Source organism: Pezoporus occidentalis, unplaced genomic scaffold (assembly GCF_034315485.1).
Source record: "Pezoporus occidentalis ecotype Australia unplaced genomic scaffold, CSIRO_AGI_Poc_V1 ctg39, whole genome shotgun sequence".
In the NCBI taxonomy this organism is placed as follows: domain Eukaryota; kingdom Metazoa; phylum Chordata; class Aves; order Psittaciformes; family Psittacidae; genus Pezoporus; species Pezoporus occidentalis.
This window is the reverse complement of record NW_026915713.1, coordinates 3,007,697-3,025,031: the sequence shown is the minus strand read 5'-3', so window position 1 is coordinate 3,025,031 and position 17,335 is coordinate 3,007,697. Positions and strand designations below refer to the sequence as shown.

At 37.4% G+C, this 17,335-nt stretch overlaps 1 protein-coding gene across 1 annotated transcript in view; it reads right to left on the bottom strand.

Annotated features, from left to right (window-relative positions):
* Positions 1-17,335, bottom strand: part of LOC134170808 (uncharacterized) — a 108,177-nt gene that overhangs the window by 68,363 nt on the left and 22,479 nt on the right. Inside the window, exons 5-7 of the mRNA XM_062632539.1 lie at positions 15,016-15,069; positions 2,164-2,187; positions 895-921 (exon numbers count right to left, since the gene is read on the bottom strand). Coding sequence (XP_062488523.1) covers positions 895-921; positions 2,164-2,187; positions 15,016-15,069 — 105 coding nt within the window. The remainder of the gene's footprint in view (positions 1-894; positions 922-2,163; positions 2,188-15,015; positions 15,070-17,335) is intronic.

Sequence of the window (17,335 nt, the reverse complement as noted above, 5' to 3'; positions counted from 1 at the left end):
CCAAACTGTTCTTATCTCAAGCCGTGGGAGTTGCATTCTTTTGATCCTCCTTCCCATCCCTCTGGGAGTAGGGGGAGGGCAAGAAGGGGTGGGGGGAGTGAGTGAACAAGCTGTCTGCCTGTGTTTAAACCACGACACAGTCCCATTTGTTTGAAAGGGAATGTTTATAAAGCAAGGTGGTCATTGATATGAATAAAAATGGACTAAGAGTGAAGTGCAGTTTGTAACTTGCCATTCCATTTTCCATTTGTGTCTAAGATACAAGTGACATCTGTAATGTTCATGAAGGCAATTCAGAGCTAGTATCTTGCATTGTATATATGGTAGAAGTGGCATGAACAATTAAACATTTGCTCAGCTCAGACTTAAGCCCCTGATGTTCCTCACTAGTCTCAGTTTTCTGTGCCTTCTGGAAAGGAGCAAGCAACCCTTGGAGCAAGCACTGATGCTCCCACACATCCCACCTTCTACCATCAGCAGTTATTACATGAAAGGAACATAAAAACTCTTTCACTGAACCTCACTGTAAAAATTCTCAGTCTCAGTAAAGAAAAAACTATTCAGGCACTGGGTTTGTGCTGCAGCTGGACTGGCACTTCTTCTTTCTGCCTTTAACAAAAGCCTTTCGGTTTGAGTTAGGGTTAGAAACTGAGTTTGATATAGACAGAGAATTACAGTTTTTTTAGTCCATGGACAACTCAGAGAAAAGACACCTTTTTTGTAGAGGTGCTTTGAGGTCCTGCAAGGAAGGAGCTGATACAGTTTAAAAGGTCCACTTTGTCTTAGATAATTCACACCTGCCAGCAGTTTTGTCACAAGAAGCTCCTTCATTAACAGTGGAATTAGCAACAGCATTCTTCCCTTTCCATTTTAAAAACAAGTAAAGTAACCCACCTTTTGACTTCAGAGTTTCCACAGATGCTGTAAAATAAAAGAAAACATTCCAGGAAACAAATTTTGCAAATGCATAAAGAAATTATGATTGATCCTAACATCTGTTCCTTTGGTCAATATGCTACTTCTCTACGTAGAGCAGGCATTCATTTTTTTTAATGCAGACAAAAACTGACACACATATATGTCATTTTTTTGGATAATCTCATGGTAGATGACTGATTAACCTGCAGACTAAAAGCAGTGGAAAACAAGGTCAATAGGTAAGTTATATATGGAACTTCAATATCTCCACAATTTTCAAGTAGTGAGGCTGAGCGAAGGAGTGAAAGCAGGTTTCAGAGTAGGCACATATCAAACATGGGCATGCAATAGAAATCTCCTTTTAACAATTTCAGTAATTTTTGGAAGTTAAGGATTTTGTTTTTCTTTTTAGTTTATTGAAAGCTCAAACCACAGAGCTCTTCTAGTATTGATAAAAAAGGGAATATCCAATTTTAATAGTCTTCCTCGATCATTTTTTTTTCAGTTTTATTTATTATTCTTCATAATTGCATTAGCTAAATCAAAATTACTTGAACTAACACATTTTTCTTTCTTCATTATTCACACCTTCATTCTGAAGCACTGTAACAGATTTTTCTGCTATGGAAAAGGACAGTCATTTTTCTATAAATTGACAGTCTACAGTAGGGTTTTTTTTTTGCTCAGAATTCATGTCTGAGAAAATAATCATCTGATGAATGAGTCATCAAGCTTGGCTGCAAAGGGAGTTGAAAATCTTTATACTCTCACAAATTTGGATAAACTGTAGAAGCAGATTCCAGTTAGGAATAAGAAGAGCACCAAGCTACAACAATGAAATGCTTGGTACTTGGAATAAATACAAACTAAACAATCTAAATTTTTCCTCTCCTCCACACTCTGAAGCTCTTATCTTGTGTTTTGTTCTCCATCCTGGAGAACATTTCCTGTAACCTCAAAGCAGTTCCCCTTCCTTAGAAATCTAAATCTTGTAAAAGCTGAAATAAAAAATTCTCACCCTTGTTCTTCCCAGCACCATTTGATCAGATCTTAATTCTGGAAGACCAAATGGCTGTATGTCTGCTCCACAGCCATACACTTGCTCAAGTAACTATGATCAAATATTTATCTCTGGCTTCGTTTTTTTGACAATTTACCTAATCCTGTCTCAAGTTAAAATATAATATAAATAATAATAATACAATATAAATAAGACTCTAAAACTTACTGACTTTCAGGACTTACCGTGTACTTTTACTTCTTTCTTTGCTGTTTTGGGTGTAAAAACAGACAAAAAGAAAATATTTACTTCTGGCATGTATTAATTTAAAACATAATCATAATTAAAAAGCAAGATAGCACAGGGAAAATATTCACCAATTTCTATTATTTTTTTTCTTTCTTGTGTGGTTCTGAAAAAGAACTTTTCTCATAATGTTTTGTTTAGGTGCCCTGGACAATCATTTCTGTGTTCCTAGCAGGAGTTTGTTGTGGAACATTCCTTTCAACTCTCAGTTCAGGTGAGCCCTTCCCTATTTTTCTGCATGCCAAAGTAAATTCTTTATTGTTGCCATCAGTCTCTTCAGTGGTTTTCACACTACCCAAACAAGGTCAGACTACCTGTTTGGATAGTGTAAAGGATAAGGTGTTAAAAGAAAACTCTAGAAACAATGCAGGCTAAAATACCTATACTTTTACTTCAAGGTGGTCTAAACGGAGAACCAGCTGAATATGCCTCAGGATACCTGTGATATGGTCCTTGCCTTTCTTTACAAGAGAGGCTGAAGAATAAGCAGAGAACCTAGTCAGGCCACTGCCACTCTTGCCATGGGATAAAAACAGGTGGCCCTGGCCTCTTTTACAAAAATATACAGTGTGGTGGGAGCCATGGCAGGGTCTGGAACCTGAAGCCAAAAAACCTTATCCATTTAAACTCTGCACCCTCTGGCAAACTATGACTGGGATTTAAAATTTTTAATGGTGATTTCTGTAACATCTCTTTCCATCTTGCCAAGACAAGCTTCAAAACCCCCTCAGAGAAGGAGTAGGTGACCTACCAGGGAGAAGAGGGATAGACTGAACATGTTTCAGAAACTGACCGTAATCTACCAGCCAGGATAGATGTTCATGGTAGCAAAAAAATAGATAAGCTTTTGCTGTCTACAGATGATGTCTGCAGATGCTTTTAATCAGCTGTCCTGGGTTCAGCAGTAGCAGTCATGTTTCTCCTTCATGGTAGCTGGTGCAGTGCTGTGTTTTGACTTCCAGCCTGGGAACAGTGCTGGTGATACCGATGTTTTCGGTTGTTGCTGAGTGATGTTCACCCTGACCAAGGACTTTGTGAGGCTCATGCTCTGCCAGGGAGGAGGGGAAGCCGTGAGGAAGCTGCGACAGGGCGCCTGACCCGGGCTAGCCAAAGAGGTATTCCATACCACAGCACGTCATGCCCGGGCTGGGGGGTAACTGGGAGTTACCCGGAAGGACACGGGCTTTCGGGTGGGACTCGTTTCTTGGCCGGTGGTATTGTATTCTCTTCCCTTGTTATTTTCTCTCATTGTTGTCGTTGGTGGTAGCGGTGGTGATTTGTGTTGTACATTGGTTGCTGGACTGTTCTTGTCTCAACCTGTAGGAGTTGCACTCTTTCGATCCTCCTCCCCGTTCCTCCGGGAGCGGGGAAGGAGAGAGCCCCGGGGGGCGGGGGGTTGTGGCGGGGCTCGATTGCTCTCAGCCCGGCACCACTCACTGGGAGTGAGTGAACAAGCTGTCTGGCTAGGGTTTAAACCATGACATCAGCATATTGAAAAGCTCTGCTGTGCAGGTTTGGATCCACACAGGAACATTACCTGTATTTAAGAGTATTTGAGCTGACTAATTACAAGATAAAGAGAGTTTCTATTAAATACATGCTTGTCATTTACCTATATCTGATGATAAACAGAAGAGATGATCAAAATTAAAAGGGAAGTTTTAGGTTAGATATAAGGAAGAAATTCTGTACTGTGAGGGTGGTGAGGCACTGGAACAGGTTGCCCAAGGAAGTGACAAATGCTCCATCCCTGGCAGTGTTCAAGACCAGGTTGGAGAGGGCCTTGAGCAACCTCGTCTAGTGGAAGGTGTCCCTGCCCATGGCAGGGGGGGTGGAAATAGATGATCTTTAAGGCTCCTTCCAACTCAAACCATTCTGTGATCCTATGATTCTAGGATAATATTTTCTCCATGACTATTTTAGGATATATTTGTATTAATGCTGTAGTATACAGTTGAGAAATATTAGTATTGAAACCGTTTCCATTCTATAATCAAGACATAAAGTTCAATTTTAAAAGTGATTCTGAAAATTATGCCCTTATTAAAAGCAAACCTATCCTTAAATTTGAGCTATCCTTGAAATGAATATGCAAAAATGAACAGGAGTAACCAGTAAAAAATTAAATTAAAATTAAATTAAAATTAAATTAAAATATGTTGATCAATAATATTAATACAATATTCACATTAAATATTAATTCATAATCAATATTAATACTGAATGCACAGTGGGCATCAGAAAAAGGTATGCTCCATACAGAGCTATGAAAATAATTTGCATTAGAAATGGCAGGCTGATGTGAAATATAGAAAAACCCCCAGACTGCTAGCTTTTAAACAAAATATGACGTTGTTCCATGCTACAATTCCTAGTAAGTTTGTAGCAAGCAATAGGTGCAGTTCTATCTGAAAGAAAATATTCATTTTTGTCTGAGTTTTTAAATCTAGATGAGGAGTTAGCTTAGGTATATTTTAAAGAAAAATGTAGTTTCTAAAATAAAGTTGTGCTCTGAGGGTTAGGGTTTTTTAATTTAAAAAAAAACAGATTTTTTTTATTTTTCTGTATTTTCTGAAAATATTGATGGAATTTCATAAGAAGTCTCTTTCAGCCAAAATGTAAACTTCAAAACATCATGACTAGTTGACTGAAATCAGGGACCGAGTTTTTTTACTGGTTTCGTGGGGTTTTCTATTCTGCTATTGTTCAAGACAGCTTCCTGGAAATTGAAGGAAATGTAGTTATGACTTTAGTGGTTCTGAGGCAATTATTTTTCCCTCTTGTTCTAAGATCTGTCAGCTCTCATGAGATCAGGGAACAGCATGACATAAAAAGCACTCAGCAAGTGCTTTTGCAAACTATAAAATTTTCCATTTACTTAGCTTTATTTCCTGTTTTTCAAAACTGCAACCATTACAGAACTTCAAGAGAGTTTCTTTTGTAACAGTTTTATTTCCAGAAGCATATGAAATAAGACCCTTTCTCTTGAGAAAAAAAAAAATTAAAAATACTAACACAGAGTCTGACATCAAATATTTCTGGGAAAATCAGTCATGATATGAAATTTCAAGTGATTCGTGCTCTGATATTTTAATAGAATGAACCGAAACCTATTATTACATGAGACAGAAATGTCAGAAGCCTAGATCTTTCCTTTCTGCTACAAGTTAGCATTGCTTAATTTCAATGTCTTTTCTTTCCTTTTCTACTTTAACTAACAATAGTTAGTATCACACAAGAAGGGGTATTGCCAACTGTGGACACATTAGGCATTTGCCATGACATTTGTCATTCTTTTTATATTTAACCATTTTTATACATATATATATATTTATACTTATATTTATGTATACCTATATGTATATGTTTTGACTGTACAACATGTTTTTATCCAGGAAAACTTTGCTGGTAATATCTATTTTTCTATCAGACATGGAATTCAGATTTGATTTAGTTTAACATTTCACCATCTTTATAAGCAATGATGCTTTGAACAAATGGCTTTTTTTTTTTTTATGCAAATTGATAAAGTTATGTATAACATGTATTTTTTATTTTATTGTTAGTGACATACTCCTAGATACCCCTGGAGCCTGTGGGAGATGGAAGAAAACCTGAACCTGCCTCTGCAGCTTTTCCCCAAGCCATAAAGCTCTTCCCAAAGCACAAACCCTGCTAAAAAGCTTCTAGGCTGGCCCATTTGCTGTGGTGCGCTTTGCTACGAGGATGGATAATCCCAAACTGTGACCTTCTGCCATTTACCAGGAAAGAACAACTGATATCCCATCCTAATTTGCATAGCTATGTGTGTACATATGTGTGCCATACATGTGTTATTTCCTAATTCAGATACAGCATTCATGTCCAAGAACTATTCAGAAAAAAAAAAAAAAAGTGAATGGAATCACACAGATTGGGAATTTAAATAAATGCAGTTTCAAGCGAATGTGCTGTTCTGTGGCATGCACCACATTAAGTAACCAACATCATTCTGTTTGTACTCTGTAGCTGCATAAAAATGGTGTTTTCTGTACTGTTTAATTTTTATCACAAGTATTTCAGAAAACATATTGTTAAAAGAAAAGGAAGAAAAGAGGCCTGGATGAAACGCAAATCCTTTCAGTCCAGTCTATTGGATCTGTACCTTTACTTCACATGTAGAAAGCAAACGGCATCAAGACTGACAATGGAAGTCTTCACTATGGAGAAATGAATAAGGTAGAAGCCACCAAAACAACTTAAAGACTTTTCTTGAGAGGGTCAGGATTATGCTTTTTTTCTTTGGTGATTTTGCATAGCAAAACAAATATCTACACAACTGGGAGGCAGGAGATAGAGTTGCTGCCTCATATCCAAATGTTTGCTTTAACTAGTTATCTTAGCTTCATTTTAATACAGCTAATTTCTTGTTTAATACAGGTCCTGCATAATTTTTGAAGCATGGCTGTTGCTCAGAGAGGAAGCTAGCATTGACATAGACACCATCAAACTGGCCAAGGTCCTTAATTTTGGGTGGATGTAGTCAAATCCTCATTAAATTCAAGCTAGACACTTGTGGTTTCAAAATCCTCCCATGTACCATATATCAATTTTTGTACAAGAGTCATTATGAGGAAGAAGCTAAACTGGTCATACCTCGGTAAACCCCTCTTTATCTCTGATTCAACAGGCTCTGCTTTTTCCTCAGAAGGTTACACAATCAAAACAACCATCTTGATGTTAAAATGTTAACAGTGCATGATCTTCTGTGTTATGTGGACATACTTGAATAAAAATTGCTAGAAACCTTCGTTTAGGTCTAGCACACATTTTCTCACTCATCAGCAGGGTAGAGGAAGGGAAAAAAAAAGAAAAAATGAAAAGAGGTGATAAAAATATATTGAGCACTGCCCCTAGGATATGGATCTCAGAAAGTAGGGTCATTCTTAGATTCCAGATCCTTCTCTGAAGCTGATGGGATCTGTCCTCCCATACTTGAGTAGGCAGAAAGTCTACCAGTTCTTTTTAGAATATCAGGTTCTATTAACTCAGAGGTAAGGGAAGCACATTCTTTCCATAAAACTCCAGTATAATTATAGTGAAGCCTGAAGACAAAGCTGACTTTCAGAAAAACAGTACATTTGCCTCTCTAGAGCATGAAATGCTCTATCATTTTCTGCAAAAAATTGGGATAATCAAGAGAAAAATAACCAGTATAAGGAGGAAATGGAAAGAATGTAGATTTCTGATGACTGTCCTGCCAGCCTTGAAAAACTCTCAGTTGGAGAAAAAGCACTCCCTAAGAACTGAAATCACATGCACATAAATCAGTTGCTCAGGTCAACACTCTTGAAGCACATGCTTATGTAAATGTAGAGTATATTTGATCACTCCTAGGAAAACAACACTTTCATCACTTTTGTCATATGAGAAGGGGAAGGTGTGGGTCTTCTGCTTTCCCATCAGTAGGAGCAGAGCTAATACACAGTGTGGGTGTATTCATAGAACACAGATGCCAAATTCCCCATTAGAATAAAAATCTTTCTGATTTAAAATCCTTAAAAAGGAAATTAGGTTAATCCTACAATTCTGACTAGGGCACTTTTTGTGTTTAAAACAGATGTACCACTCTTGAAAAGGACTCTCTCTGAAATCCTTACACATTATGAACAGAGTCATGGTGGAAAGATCCATTCTTGATGTCTGTCATTAGAACTAATTTTTAAAGAACAAATTAACTTCACTAGCCTTAGGATATATGGCATGGGTATTCAGGTTAAGGCTCAGGTGGCAAAAAAACTTCTTTATAAACATGGTGTGATTTTCTTAATGCAGAGAGCTAATATCTGCTAATAGATCTTTGCATGTGAAAAAGCTTAACCTGTATTTCCTTTAAATTATGGATCTGAGGAGCACTTCCACCCTTTTCAGAACTAAGATGACTAAGCTGATGAGGTGCAAGTATTTCCAGTGAATCCCCAGTAGAAGGACGCTCTATTGCTTTTAAAAGAATCCTGTGCTGAACCACAACAGTTCAAACTGGGAGCACCTCAAGGGAGGTATTTCTACATCACTCTAGGTGGAACTTCTCAGAAGAACATGAGAAATTACTGAGTATGACAGCGGGTGTAGTACACAAGCTCATAGACCGCAGCAAGGTGAAAGTAATACAGTTTTCTTAATGGTCTCTCACTGTGAGGCAGACCGAGTCATATTACTATGTAATTGATTTAGAGCAAGAGCATATCCGCTGAGAGTGGTCATAGCTTGGATGGTGCTCAGCCATTATTACTTGCTCATGATTTAACCTAGTCATACTCCACCTGTTTTTTGAGAAGGGAAGGATTTCTGTTTCAAGCTCTGTAATCCATTGAGAGTATGAGTCTGAACAGATATTTCAAGCAACTTCTTCAGAAGGTATTTGAAGAAGCAACATCATTGAAGGAGGACAATGACAGAAAGTGCTAGGAGAAGTGTACAGCTGGAGAGTCAATAAAATACTCAGAGGAGTTTACTGTAAGAATTAAATAAACCCAGCCACCGCTATTTCTGAAATATGTAAAACTACAAATTCGGGCACTCCACGTAGTTGTTTTAGGAGAAAAAAATTACTCATCAGATTATTTGTGGTGCTCTGCAGACTAAAGTGGTACTGTGCATTGGTAATCGCTTGTTTTTTGCTTATGATACTGGGATGCAACTTCTTCATACAGAACCTTTCAAATCTATAGTTGATGTAGACCTGTATGATGATGTAAGAAAATTCATATTTAAGAAACATTATAGTGAAGCATACTGTGTTTCCACTTGCTCTCAATCTAAACCATAGCATTGCCATATTCAAGAAGATCATAAATTGTAGATATAATATAAATATTAATGGTATAGAAAAGTCTAGTCCACATCACTGCTCCTCTGAAAATTAAGTCCATTTTTATAATTGTCTCAGTGATCAAGATGAAGCCCATTTATTCCCTCTCTAGCAAAGTGAAGGTGGTACCTCTTCCAAAAGTCTAATGCCTAGGAAAGTAATCATATATATAGTGCATATGTTAGTCTAGATCCAACAAAGTTTAAGCATACACTTAAATGCTTTGCTGACTCAAGATAGAGTTAAAGATATGTTAAGTGCTCTGCAGAAATTGGGCCCAATTCTTGCCAAAAGTGCACTTAAATCATGAAACAACTTCAGTGCAATGAAAGATTGCTAGCCTCAGAACAAAACCTCTTAAAATGCTTTTTCCATAAACAATCCTTTTAGCTCTGGGTTTTATTTAGAGAGTATTTAATTTTGACTCTCTTTTACTCTTATTGTTACTTTAATGTAGTAAATAATTTCTTTTTCATAGTTAACTTGCTCCCCCTGGCTTGCTTTTGAAGAAACGCTGAGTTTTTGTGTTAGTAATAACAGCAGCGCTTTGCTGCATTGCACAAATTGGACCATGGCATTTAATAGTAACTGGTAATAAAAATAATAAAAAAATATAAGTCACAAAATAAGATTGCATTTTTAGTACAAGTGTCTTCACAGTTCACTGCGATGTAAAAGGAAGTATAGAAAATTATTTTAAATCCCAAAACAGAGGATACTGTAAGGAATGTATAAATGCAACAGCGGTATGCCAGGCTATGAGACTGGGCATTTTAACATCCTAGCAAATGAAGAAAAATATCCTGAATTCTAGGCCATTTACTCAAAAAGATTTTAAAATTTGGTGAATAAATACCGGATTTCAGATGACAAAGCTTAGTGTAAAATAAGCTATTTTATGCTCCATTTAAGTAAATCCTGTATGTAAAGAATTCAGGGTTGTAAAGTAAAATATTCTAACACTGGAAAATTCTTCCCCTTTGAGGTCATTTACTGTGATATAAGAACTCATTTTGCCTTTCCCATTCAGAGTTAGGTAATGATCCTGTTTACATAATCCTGCAGACAATTTAAGACCTCTTAGTCTGCAATATTTTTGCAGACTTGAGCTGGGATGAAAATGTCAGTGGGTTGGAATGATTTGTGGAATTTGTCTCCATCCACATAATAGATTCCTGCAGATACTAAGAAGCATCTGGGTGAGGGACTACTGCAGTAACAGCAAGGTTTTAGCTGCTGAGGGTACAGTGCATTCCTGGCAGACCAGGAGCAGAGGCAGCTGTGAGGCTCCACTAAGGCCAGTGAAAGCTCTCTGGGATAAACTTGTGAAGACCAGGACCCAGTTTCTCCTGTCCTTCTGTAGGTTGTTGGGGACTGAGATCAGATAATTTCCACCTACTTAAAAAAACTGACAAGTCTGCAACTTTACATTTAAAACCAGAAAAAAACTGAGTAACTCAGAGAAGGTACGATGTTTAACTTCCCAGAGAGGAAGAATGATGCTGACTGGGACTGAAAAGAAAGCCTCTTTGATTCAAAAGGACTACAGAATGATCCTGGATCTAAACCTAAGGACCCTGAGCAGCAGGATTAATACAGGTAGGGTTTCATTATTTTGTTTACCACTACATAAACACCTGCTACTTGAATAAAAATTTATTTTGTCCAGAAATAAACTGCAAAGCCTGTCCTTATACACATAATAACCTACCTCTATCATTTGTCCCTGAAAAGTTAAACTGTAAACCCAGAAAATAAGCCCTGAGAATGGGTTAACTTCAGGGATTAGAAAACTGAATGGACTTTTCCAGCTACCAGAAAAGATTTTCTTGGTAACACCTGTACCAGAGAAATACATGCAGAGATGTTAACCGAGGGCAGTGGCTGTTTGTAAAGAGAAATTTGAGGGCGCATAGAGGTACTAGCACATGATATCCTGAAGAGATTGCAGGGTGGTAATTTCTACTAGCGCCATGTCCACATACAGTGAGAAAGAAAGAAACACTGTTTGTCTCCTTTTCATCTTTCCAAAAGTACTTCCATGGGGAGTGTGTAACATGCAATTTACACTAGGTTTTGATTTCTCTTAGGCGATACATTTGCACAAGAACGCATAACATATACATGGGTTTAGCATTCTTTCTATGTACTTGTGTCCTATAGGTGATCAAAAGAAGACAACCACCAAGCCCAGCTCCTTAATAAACATTTCCTCTATTCAAAGCATATCTGCTGTCTCATAAGCTTTGAATTATTTTTGACTTTTTAAGAATAGCAATGGTTATACCATATGGCAAATACAAAGATTCTTCCTTGTTGCTGTTTTAGTTGCTGTTGTTCTCTTTGAACCAAGATTTAAAATAGTTTCTCTGTTAAGTCAGTACTGCCCACTGCTAGTAGAACCAGCAGTTCTTCCTGTATTAGGCAGAGTGTTCTGAACCTCTTCAAACTGATCCTCTGACCAGGATTTTTGGTATAACCCATGTTCTAATATTCTGTTCTTACCTCATGAACTCATTTCCTATGTAATTTCCTATAATGTCCTTTTTTTTTTCTTTTTTTTTCTTTCTGCTTCTTACCAACAGCAGGAAAATCAGAGGAATAATAAAATAATAATAATTCCATCACAACTGACAGAGTCAGTTTGAGAACTGTATGCAGCTGACATCTAAGCCCTAGAAATTGGCTATTTGTCTGCCATACTTATTTTATTCTTTCTTGGCCTGAACAAAATTTCATTGATTTTCAAAGGGGGAATTGTGCTCAAAAAAAGTTTCTGCTATGAACCGACAGGGAGCAATGAATAAATTTTTTTTTTTTTTTTTGCATGTGCATCGAGAGGAAGATGGGAAAAATTAGGCATTAAAAATCTGTAATTAGGCAGTTAAGTGTCAGTCCAAAATCTGTTAAACATACTGTAAAATTAAATTAAAAATTGCAAGATCATTTCAGGGAAATTCTAACTGTCAAGTTTTACAGTGTCAAAAAGTTAAATTTGATTTTTAAATCAGGCAAATCATCAGGGGAAAGCACTATCACTGGTGTTTAAACAAGGTGTAGAAATGTTGCCTATAATGTGAGATTATCCCATAAGAAAGACTCACAGGAAGGACTGTTCTCATCCCTGACTATAGCAAGGGGAGCGTGTGGAGTTTAGTGTAACTGAGGCTCCCTGCTGCCTGCTGGGGATCCCAGTCACCTCTCTGCTAATACAGCTGCAGATGATCCCTGTGTGGAGCCTATGCTTCCTGCCTTGTCCTGCACTGCCATGCACTTGTTTTTCTCACGGTGCTGAAACAGGACAGAACACTTACCAAGCTGAGGTGTGATGTGTCTGTGCCCACTGAATTCATGGGAGCTGCAGGGTGCGATACGTAACATGGTGTGGGACCTCTTCCCAGGTGGGCTTCATGGGGATGGGGGTACGGGGAAGAATGCCAGAAGATGGCAGATAATGCAGGTGTTCAGCACACACATTCCTAGCTCTGAGAAACCCTCTAGAGAGCACACTGGGCACAGTTCACACAGAGTACCTGAGGAAAGAAACCTGCGTCCCTCCTCAGAAAAAAGCAATAGAAAGAGATTTTGTAAGGCTAGGTGACTCTCAGACCTGTCCTGATGACACAACTAGGGAGGCAATGCACTGTGATGAAAGAAGAGGAAATGACAGTGGGGTTTAGGATGGGGACATCATAAGACAGTGTAAGGGAAGAATAGTCTCATGAATTATCTTCAACTCCATTTTCTCCCTTCAGAATAACATCAGTTCCATATATCTATGAAGCTATTCTGCTTGAAAGCCAAATACCATGTTCTCCAGCAGAGTTTCAGATGGTTGCCAGAGAAGGACTTTTTGTCCAGTTAGAGAAAACACTACATTTGAAAATATTCCCTTTGAAAATCAAGTAACAGATATTTGTTGAGGCTGGTTTCCTAGAGCAGCCATCAGTTTCCAGGCACAAAAGCTCTCTTAGGATTCCAAATTCCACACTCACTCTCTTTTCGTTCTCTGTCTAAATATATGGAGATAAAATAGTGCACAGTGTATTAGGCAGAATCTGCTTCACCAGTGACGTTAAGACCAGGAACATATGTGATGTAGAAGCACTGGAAGATGACCAGCTGTGCTCTCAGTCTGTTCAGTCTGTTGATAGGACTAAACCTTCAGCTCTAGGCATTCTGGGATTCAGGTTATAATGTAATAAGATATGTGGAAGAAAATGAAATATGAAATTGGATAATGCATTTAATTTACTGTACTAATAGGCAACAGTCTAGTTATGATGTTGCCAAACAAGCATATTTAATATTTTGCTATGGTGAGTTATTATGGGAGTAAATTAATTTTCAGAGAACAGTGGCATTTGGGGAGGAGGAACAAAAACGTAGAAGTCAAAGTCTGCTGCTTTTTATCACTTTTAAGGCAAACTAGGTATCTAGAAATGTGTCAGAACAGACAAACTCATATTATTTTTCCAGAAGAAGCCATGCCAGTTTTGCCCCTTTCTTTTATCTTAAGCAGATTACTGTCATCACCATTCTTGCCAACAAGAAGACTCATTGGAATATTTTTCAAAAATGAACACAAATATTGGATGCAAACAGGTGGAATGAATTAATTTCAAGCATATGGTTCTAACATAACGATTTCTGCAGTGCACTGTCAAGACATTTAGGGGTCTAACTATCACACATTTTGGCAACAAAGCTGCTTTAAGAAATTATCAGTTACACAGCTATAGATGTGAAGCCAGACTTACTGATGTGATCCAGACTGAACATCCTGCCACACACACACATACAAACATGCATTTGTAGGGCAGTTTTTAGCTCTAAGACATGGCAATGATGTGGTTTACACTGTTCTCCCAGTTGCGTTAGCACAACTGAACACAGTGTCAAACAAACACAGCAGACAGGGATTGGGAGCATCTACAGGGAAATGGTGCTTCTTAGGCCAGCTTCACACAGTACGTTGTATAGCTGTACTGTGCACCCTACAATACCCTATAGTGACTGCAGTTCCAGGCTGCAAGTCCTTTTTTGGTAGAGCAAAGAGGTTTCTGGCTTACATTCATCCTGGGCTAATTTTCAGTCATCTCCTTTACTATTGGAAGTTATTATTCCTTTATTTGGTGGAAGCAATCTCTAAAAATAGACTACCAAAAAGGTCTGAATTAGAGAAAGACAGCTGGAAAACAATCTTAGATAAATAAATAGGTCTCAGAAAAATATTATGTTTTTATATTGATACATTTTCACATGAGAACACCTATTTTTTCCTCAGTTATTTTAAAATGTAGTAAAGCTACAAATATCCTGATGTTCAGGTTGTTATTCATTATATTGTGTTTTACTAAATTAACCAGAAATGCAACATTTTTGAAGATGCCTTTGTAGTAGGTGGAATCAGAAATCAATTGAAAATAGCAGATTTACACAATCCAATCTAAATTCAGATATGATTTTGTGCCATTATTTTGTTTAAAAAGTGTTTGCTTGTCTTTTCAGTGCACATTTATGATTATCTAAGAGCTCCATTTTTGAAAGCCTACTGTGAGGTCAGAACTTTGTAAAAACAGACTCTCTTCCTGAAGGGCTCAAATACAGCCTCACACAGGAATTTATTTCTGTGAATACTGCTTTTTTAATCAGTCTTTACATTCATATTCTTTTTTTGTATCTCAAGCCCTGCAGAATGGCCAAATATGACACCTCATAGCTGCCATAGACAGACAAGAAGCAATCATAACATTAGAGATCAATGCAAATACTTTTTTTCTTAGCAGAGATTTCACATAGAAATTATCAAAATAACTTAGAGCAGACAAAACACCTCAAACCAGTGGCTTTTGCATAATCCAGCAGATGGTGCTACGACGCAATAAACTGATTCAAGAACACAAGAAATATACTGAATATGAACATTTTACTCCTTTACCTGGTGCTGCTGGGTTTTCGGTGGCTGGTTTGGCTGCAGGAGCTTTTGCTGGCTCTTGAAAAAAGAGAGCAAATTAAATCAATTACTATGGATTGTGATATTTAAAAACAAGTAAACAAACAAAAATTCAAACAGAAATCTGAGGAAAGGCTTCCAACGAGGTTCAGTCTGTAGCATTTTTTATACTGAAGAGTTAGACAAAGGTATTTCCCAAAGAGAAAAGAGCTGAGTTGCTTTCAATAAGCTCAAAGGCATCAACAAAACAGCCATCTGAAGGAATAACAAACTCTTGCCATTGGGCACTGAATAATTTCTTTTAGCCTTTTCTGTCCAGTAATTCACTACCTACTGGCAAAGCAGAGCAAAGCAGGTATCAAGGGGTTTGGGCATGGCCATGCTGCTCAAGCAGCAGCTGTGGTCTGGGAGCATTTGCATTTGATTTTATGAGAGCAGAAGGTCCTTAAACAGCCTATGGCAACAATTTCATGTGTGATCCTGCACTTGAAAGAGCAGCTGTTGAGTTCTCTTAGCAGAGAAGAAGGACTTTTCAGGCTCCTAAACTGTTTCATCTGTTCTTGATCTTTTCATTTACACTACCTTCTCTTTGCTGAGACAGTACATTTCCTTGCAGAATGAAGCTCCTAAATGATAAAGGGTATGTGCACCCCCAAAGGGACTTGAAGAATCTCAGTCCTGGTTAGAAGAACCTAACCAGCTTACTGGATTTCTTTACTCTTTACTAGTGTTTAGTTAACTGCTTTGATCTTCAGCAACTACCAAAATAGACCATATTTAAATCACAATAATTTAATAAATACCCGTATGCTAAACTCCATTGACTTTCATAACTGATTTCTTATATCAGCTAGAAGATCCTCTAACTCACAATTCACCTTTCCATATTTGAGAGGAAATAATTAATCATTTTAATCACAACCTGAATTCCAGAATACCACAAATATGTTAGCAAATCCTTCGCATCTGTCACTGCACTATTGCAAAGAAAAATGATATGGCTAAATCGGGAATGTAATTTTGATTTCTTCACCTCCAGTCTTTTGAGAAATTCATAAAAGATGAATCAGATTGTCTTCTGGAACAAAATGAAAACAAAATATATTTTGCATGTGTGGGATTGTTTTGTTTCCATCCATTTGAAAGCTTACAGCAGACAATTATATCCTAACTTATTATCACAGCATTGTAATTACTTGGGGTGCTCACCTCGACTTCAGGGAAATATGTGGAAGACCTTGAAGTATTTACTTAATGTTACTTTCCTGACTGCCTGCTCTTGCAGAAGAAGCAGGACACCCAACACACATGTTCTACAAGTGACAAGACGGACTTAATACAAAACTCCAGGACTCCTGCATTTATTTCCTTCTGAGCTGTTGGCTAGAGCTTGTTGTCCAGTGAGACTTTTTAATTTTTCTTTTGTAGCATCCGTGAAAACACATTAAGCTGGGATTCTTTTTTCTACCAAGATTTTTATTTTAATTTGAAATATTTAATTTCTGAGCAACTAAAATTATTTCAATTGAAGTAAAAATTTAAAATGAAGGATATGTTTAACCAAAGCCTTTTAATTTCTTTTTTTATTTAACTTTTCAGTAGCATTGAAACAAAGGTTCAAAATGTTTTAAAATTTCTTTTGCAAGCATAAGCTTTGTAGTTTGTAATTCACACATTGTTTGAATGCTAATGACTGTGCATCAATAAATGTCAGATGAAAATTGCACCTTGTGAAAGCTGGGAAGTTTTGCTGTGACAGCTGCTGGAGAGTTTTCCCACAAGCAGAATCATGTGCCCAAATCAATAGACCCTTTAAGACCTGCTTGCAGGCAGGCAGTTATTTCACCAACAGGACATTACTTGCAGAGTAAGTCCATTGAATCTTTTGTTCAGTCTTTCTGCAAAATTTGAGTAGGAAATAAATGTATAAGCTTTTCTTGATTATCAAAAGAAATCTTTCTTTAAATTCCTGAAAAAGTGGGGATGGTGGGGGATTATTCTGCCATACAGGTCAGGAAAGATCATATATGGAGATGGGAGCCTGCATTCTTTAATCATGAATTTGAATGAGATTTCAAATTCCCATAATTTTCCTAATTTTTCTTATATACTGCACTTTCAGAACACAGATCTGAGAAGATGAAGTTCTGCCAGTGAAACTGTCCTATTATGTCTGTGTTGAGGCATCGATGCTCGGAAATTTGTAGAAAAAGAATGTGTAAGAGTTCCATTGATAACAATATCATGTTCTCACAGCATGTTTTTTGTTATTTATACAGAACAGCCCAGCCCCTACCTCTCTTCT